Genomic DNA, 7227 nt, shown 5'->3' with positions numbered 1-7227 from the left:
CTTGAAATAATTCAGATATTTTAATATGTGCCAAACCGTATTATTTAGACAGCCTCTTTGTTTCAGTTACTCAACATGTCAAGGAATCCAGGTGACACCTGAAATACAAAGTTGTTAAGAAAATATTTTGCGATCGGTAAATTGGCCGGCCATTGGCGACGTGACGTAACTCCCCGTCCGGTCGTTAATGAGCACATTCATTCGCTAGTTCTTTTTGTTTTAATAGATTTTCTTTTATTTTATTTTTATTTTTTTATTTTATCTACAACGAGGAAGCTCTTGGAAGCCAGGTGGACTAAGAACAAGCCCTACCACCAACCAAACCGAACAGAAAAATTTGCTCTCACTGGGAATCGCACCCGGGACCTCTGCGTCTGAGGCAGGTGGTCTTACCACTAGACCACAGAGGCGGTAAATATAAAGAGATAAATTATAAATAAAAAAAAACTATGTTCATCAGAAAAAAATAGGATTCTAATGGTGAAAGAATTCAAATCGGTCCAGTAGAATTTGAGTTTATCCTCTTTAATAATATTAGTGTGATTAGGTACTTATTGGTTGTTTTTAGGCTATATTTATGAAACCTTCACTGAAAGTGATAAGGGTTCACCGAATATTGTAATCGTAACTTTGTCCTGTCTTCATGCATGACAAATGTGTCTAGTTTACTTGATTTATACACTAGTCCCTTCCGGTACGTCCTTGACGAATAGCAAGTAGGCAACCTACCCTTTGGACCTATGTCACTTTGTGCTAAACTGTGCTAAAGTTGTTTAGATTAGTTTGGTTGATTTTATACATGTAGAGTCGAAATTGCCAAACAAAACAATATGGATAGGAGAATCATAGGAATTTCCAATCGATTTTGTTATTATATCTGGATAATAATGATTCGACAGTTATTTGTAAATCTTTCACATTCTTGATGAGGTAAAAAATGTTCAAATCACTTGAAAGAAAAACAAAAAATGTTAAAATAGAACCATGTGTTATTAATGAGTTACGAGAACAATAATCTGTTTTTGCATAAATAAAACTAATGAGACTAACTTTTGCTTTAGTTGGCGTTATTTATGTAGGACTAGGTATAACATTGCTTCTATACTTTTCATAATTTAATATTACATAATCTTGTCAAATATCATAACATTGCTTGCACACAGCCTTACTTATTTGGTAAGAAAAACAATGAATTCTATTTGCGTCAAATCTACAACAAAGCACGCAACTCTACTCTTCTGACGACAATACCTACCTATCTAACAGAAAAAAGAAAACTGTTAAAATTAAAACACCTGTTTTAATTATTTTAAAACTTTTATGTAGATACAATTCTAACATTAGAATACCATTAAAAATTATTACCTCCCATTATAGAAAATGGAAGGCTCTATTACTATTTGTTTGTTCGCCCAAAGTCCCGAAGGTCCATAATTCATTGTCATAAAAATCGACGCGCAACCCACGCGTGCGCGGCGACCGGTGCGAAGTTGGCGCGGGCGGGCCGAGCGCCGGCGGAGCCGCCCGACCACGCCCGATCCGCTCTCAGTGGGACGCGCGTTCGCTCACTCTACACATTATTGACCATTTCCTGCGACATTCCCACAAAAACAATATTACCTGCCGATAGAACTGCCCCAAAACCTTTACAATAAGTGACAATACAGTGATTAGTGACAAATACATAAATATTAAGTACTGTTATAACGTAGTTGTGTAATGGAAACGCTTCGAGTCTCGTTAGCAGCGGCTAATCGAGCTAATTAGCAAAATCCCTGTGTTCGAGTCGCGAGTTACATTCAGCCAAGCTGTTGGCGCGCGTAAACTAAATCGAAGTTTAAGTGTCAAAGAGTAAAATGCCATCTTCAGTGCAAGAGAATATTGCTCTGCTCAACATGATGTCGTCGGATAATCTGGAAGACGATCTAAAGAGTGTTCAGCTACATTATCCATCTGACAGACGATTGCAAGCCGACAGCGCATGCGTGGAGGAGAGGGTGAGGACTTCCCTGGGGGACATTGTGGTAGCGGTCAGAGGCGATCGCAACAAGCGAGCCATAATTACTTACCACGACCTTGGTGTCAACTATGCTGCCAACTTTCAGGCTTTCTTCAACTTTACTGATATGAGACCTATTTTGGAGCAATTTTGCATTTACCATATTAATGCACCGGGTCAGGAGGAAGGAGCCCATTACTTACCCGAAGATTACACATACCCAAGCATGGACGCTTTGGCCTCCCAAATAGATTTTGTTCTGGGTCATTTTGGTATACGATCATTCATAGGCTTCGGGGTGGGTGCAGGTGCAAATATTTTGGCGCGATACGCGATTGCTAATCCACAAAAGGTGGATGCTTTGGTTTTGATCAACTGCACCTCTACCCAAGCTGGCTGGACTGAATGGCTCTACCAAAAGATAAATACAAGACAACTCCGTTCGAGCGGAATGACTCAAGGAGCGTTGGATTATTTGATGTGGCATCACTTCGGTCGCAGCACCGAGGACCGTAACCATGACCTTGCTCACATGTTCAAACAATATTTCTCTCACGTGAACGCGATCAATTTGTCAATGTTCATAGAGTCCTATTTGCGGCGCACCGACTTAGCAATAGCTAGAGAGAGTAACACTATAAAGGTGCCAGTTTTGAATGTCACCGGCGCTCTATCACCTCATGTTGATGATACCATAACCTTTAACGGGAGGCTGGACCCTGCCAAGACTTCGTGGCTGAGCATCTCCGACTGCGGCATGGTTCTTGAGGAGGAACCGGCGAAAATGGCTGAAGCCTTCAAACTATTTTTGCAAGGCGAGGGATACTGCAGGTAGTCATGCTGCCCCCATGTAAAGAGAATGCAGCGCTGAAACAATAGATTGCACTTGATGCTTACACGCGAGCTTTAACGACACTGTTGTAGTCACATGATGATGTAGAGACGAAGTTGTTGTTGTTCTTTGTTTCTAGATATTTATCTGAATAAAATTTAATTTTATGGCTTACGATTGTTAGTTATTTATCCCTGAGTATATAAATATAATGGACTCAGCCTGATACATTCAAAGGCCGCATAGCCGTCGCGCGGTTGTAGTTCGCTTACTTTACTGGAATACAACAAAGAAGCTGTACTTAGTGCCAGGCTCGAATTCCTCCGAAATCCAATGCTGGATTTACATAATATATCTGTACATATTATTTTCCTTATATCTGTTACCAAATCGCCATAATATTACAAGCTCAGTTTAATTAATGATATTGTTAAAACAATTTGTTCTTATTACCACACATTAACTGTGTATGGAAACCACTGCCCAAACCTAAATATTTGCTCACCCACACATTCTACAGCGGAGTTTTGAGAAACAATGAGTGAGGGTTGATTTCCATATTCCATTAAACCAAATTTAAAGCTGCAATAATCCAAATTGAATTTTGAGGGCGTAAAATTATGAGCCGCTTCCAATTAGAACGAGTTAAAGGGCTCTTAAAATGATTTTGCCGATGTTGAACCAATATGATACAGTGGAAAATAAACAGTGACCTAATTACGTATTGTTATACAGAGCCCATCACACTATAAAATGTTGTGGGAAAATCGCATCTATTTGAACTGCATAAAAGATTCCTTGTGTTTTAGCTTTGCCTTATCCCTACAATGGATTGGGCCCATTGATGAAGTTAGTTGGGAATGTTCTAGATGTTTTTTCAATAAAGCTCTGCAAAATAGAACTCGCAAAGCAGTTATTGCAAATTCAAAACTGCTTGCCAACTCAAGTACTGTTTAAAATTTAATTTTGTGCGCGTGTGAGAACGTAAATTATGTAGTCGGATTTTTGAGCTCAGCATTGTTCGTAAAGAAGCATAACTATTTTAGTGCTCAAGCATGTACCTAACATGCATGAGTAACGCGTAATGTAATCTATCTTATTATGTAATGCGAATCCTGCAAGTGGACAGTACTACAAGCATAATATAAAGTGCGCCCATACTAAGTAGGGTAAATCGACTAGTTACNTGTTTGGGAAGAATAAAGGACCCAAGGTGACAAAACGTACGTCACCCACTTCGAAGCGTCTTCGAGCCGCTAATCCCAAGCTACCTTTTCCCGAGACCGGATGTAGTAGTTGGTATCCTGGAGCATTTATAATGCAGGGGGAGGGCCCTTACCAACGACCCGACGCACGTTGTCGTTCATACTTCACGGACAAAGGTGAACATGATTCCGGGTTTGTCAAGGTCAACCTGCCCTCCAGGTGTAGGTGCACCTCCGGGGAAACCATCCGGCGTTCCGTTTAGGGGGAGGGGTTAGTTAGTATAATTATGTACTCTAATTGTAAGATATCCGGTATTCGGTAAGTTTCCGCTGACGAAGGTCGTCATTCTGCGCATTATTACTCCACTGGCGATGACGAATGACAGAACCTGCGGCGGAGCACCGATGTCTATACCGTGAGTAATACACCGGCTTTACCGAGTGAGTGAAGCCTGGACTACTTAGGCTTAACAACTACAAAACAGTAGGGATTCTAGGGAACCCACGCCTCTCAGTTGACCCCAATCGTAGGTGATGTTCGGTACCACCAGCACGATTCAACATTTTCCTGACCTTGACGCGAGGGCGCTACGTCTTGGTCAGAGGGGGAGGTTGTAACNAACCTTATGACTTTATGAAGTACAATTAAACACTTTTTGAATGTACATTTTTATTTAATTCAAAAACATACGAATATTGCTAGTTATTGGCCATGAAATTCTGTAACTGGCCATATGCATGCTAGTTACTGGCCACAGAAAAAAATAATATATTACAGCTAAAGAAATCAATATAACATGAAAAACAGAACGTCATCTAAAACTATATGAGATCAGTCGTGAAACAATATAATTTACTCATAGACAAAGTGAATATTTCAAACCTAGGAGCTATAGTTTCAATATAAGTCTCAAATAAACAAATAAAAACAAAACTATCTAATTAAACCCTTGTTTTTTGGATTCTTTATAGACAGCAGCAAATAAATAATCCACTTTATCATCAGATGAATCAGTGTTACTCTCTCTTTATCATCATAAATGACACAAAAAGGAATCGTCATCCTGTTCTGGTACATACACTCTATGAGCAATTGGAATACAATTCAAATTATACTTTTCTTGACATTGATTACATTCTATAATTCTCTTTTTGATAGGGCACAAGCAAAAATATCTACGAGATCGAATCAGAAATGAGGAGATCCTTAAACGAACTAAAGTCGCTGACATAGCAGACAATGGGCAGGGCATATAGTACGCAGAACTGACGGCCGATGGGGCAGCAAGGTTCTGGAGTGGAAGCCACGTACCGGAAAGCGCAGTGTAAGACGTCCACCCAAAAGGTGGACCGATGACCTCATGAAGGTAGTGGGAAGGCGCTGGATGCAGGCCGCCACTAACCGGCCATTGTGGAAATTATTGGGAGAGGCCTATGTTCAGCAGTGGACGTCCTATGGCTGAAATGATGATACGGAAGTAAGCGCAAACGGTAGTCTTTCTATTTGGCGTTTGTCCTGCCTTTTGGGCGAATTCAGTGTTTTTTGGTATTTCTTGGCACATTGAAAATATTTGCTGCTTGTCGAATGGATCCTTCCTTGTTTTCTATAAACTTCAAGGCCTTGTTAAGATCTTCGTGAGAATACTTTTGTCGCTTTGATGCAATCTTGTTTATTTAATGGATGTCTACAAAAAATGGTTAGTTTAGTTATTGACACTTTTTTTTAGTTACTGGCCACCTATGCCAGTAACTGAAATTTATGGATAGAAATAAATGATTTCTAGCCAGTAGATACTAAACTTTAAAAACATTACAAATACGGTGTATTTCCGCAGAAATTCGATGAGCATAGAATAATTTAGTTATTGGCCGGTCTGGCCAATAAACAAAAATAAATACAAATTGTCATTCAGTTACTGGCCACCCCTCAAAACTGAGGTTTTATTAGATTAACTCCAAATACGCTACTGTAATATTGAAACTTACCGTTTAAAAAACACAATAGCACTGCAAACCACTGCAAAACACTGAAAACTACTCCATATTACTATTTTTGAAATAAATCCGTCCGTTAACAAATACACTACATAAATACTTCTCCGAGGGCGTCCGGGTACCAACTGTCAAAAAAATGCCGTTAGAATTGGCAATACGGTCAATAACGGGAAAAAAATGAACTAAAATGAAACCTGATTAATAAAGCAGTTCTTTATAAAAAATACAGATGGCCCGACCTGCCCCGTTTCTTATTTTGTGCCGACAAAGTGCAGTATGGCCAATAACTGACGTTGGCCAATAACTGGGTAGTTTACCCTATACATACATTACGTTACACGTTCCAAAACATGACTTTACTAACCCACAAATACATTATGAATACAAACTCATAAGCCACGTTAGATAATCAAATAGATCGATGGGTAACTAAGTTCAGGCTATTGACTCATAGTATTAGCAAACTATTGATTTATCGTAAGTTAGGTTGTTAAGCAAATTAACATACTGGTTAGCTTTTTGTTTATTTGTGGAGTTTACTCTATAGAGTTACGATGCATACAATTTTTTTACACTAATGGTTCAGTGGTTGTAGAGTTTGACTCAGGAGAGTCAAACTATAAGGAGATCCGGGATTCGAATCCCTGGTTTTCCATGTGGAAAACCGTAGTGTGATTGTTACCAAACAAACAAACTAATAAAGAATAAATATTCACCATCCCTGGAACAATGAAAAAGCGCCGATACCGAAAACAAAGAGGGAATTTACAAAAATAAAAAACATTCGAAGCTATAATTAATTTTCGATTCGCGCTGAAACTCCCGATACGCGTTTTTGTTGGGCAACGTTTTTTCTGGACAAACGTGCATGCGCTGCGCCCGGGGTGGCTAGTTAAATGGACTCGTGTATAAGAGTGGGGATTACCCCCCACCCCACCTCCTCGCTGACCACTGGATGAACGGATCATGAAATATTTCATCGGAAAAGTAAAACAAAACATTCAGAGATTGCGCACTATCCGCGCCAACTTCATTTGAACCTTTCTACGGCTTATTGTTTCCAGTGAAATGGATTAGGTATTTGAATTGGATTTGCGTTTATTTAGACTCAAAGAAAATTGCCTAATATTATTCAGGATGAAAACGTATATACACATATGGTGTCCTTGAAGAGAAGATAATAATTTGCCTAAAAA

At 39.3% G+C, this 7227-nt stretch overlaps 1 protein-coding gene and 1 long non-coding RNA gene across 2 annotated transcripts; one reads left to right on the top strand and one right to left on the bottom strand.

Annotated features, from left to right (window-relative positions):
- Positions 1 to 1541: 1541 nt before the first annotated feature.
- On the top strand, positions 1542 to 3005 carry LOC114356489 (protein NDRG3). Its single transcript, XM_083287605.1, has one exon. It carries the CDS (start codon positions 1857 to 1859, stop codon positions 2832 to 2834), a length of 978 nt encoding a protein of 325 aa, XP_083143731.1. The 5' UTR covers positions 1542 to 1856; the 3' UTR covers positions 2835 to 3005.
- Positions 3006 to 4721: 1716 nt separating this feature from the next.
- On the bottom strand, positions 4722 to 6348 carry LOC114356486 (uncharacterized). Its single transcript, XR_003656224.1, has 2 exons — positions 6023 to 6348; positions 4722 to 5721 (listed from the first exon to the last, which is right to left on the bottom strand). It is a non-coding gene; the product is annotated as an uncharacterized LOC114356486 (long non-coding RNA).
- Between the last annotated feature and the right edge of the window lie 879 nt (positions 6349 to 7227).

The sequence above is a fragment of the Ostrinia furnacalis genome, unplaced genomic scaffold, assembly GCF_004193835.3.
Source record: "Ostrinia furnacalis isolate ACB-3 unplaced genomic scaffold, ASM419383v2 OfSCF2810, whole genome shotgun sequence".
In the NCBI taxonomy this organism is placed as follows: domain Eukaryota; kingdom Metazoa; phylum Arthropoda; class Insecta; order Lepidoptera; family Crambidae; genus Ostrinia; species Ostrinia furnacalis.
The sequence above is the reverse complement of the archived record's forward strand: the minus strand, read 5'-3'. Positions and strand labels throughout refer to the sequence as shown.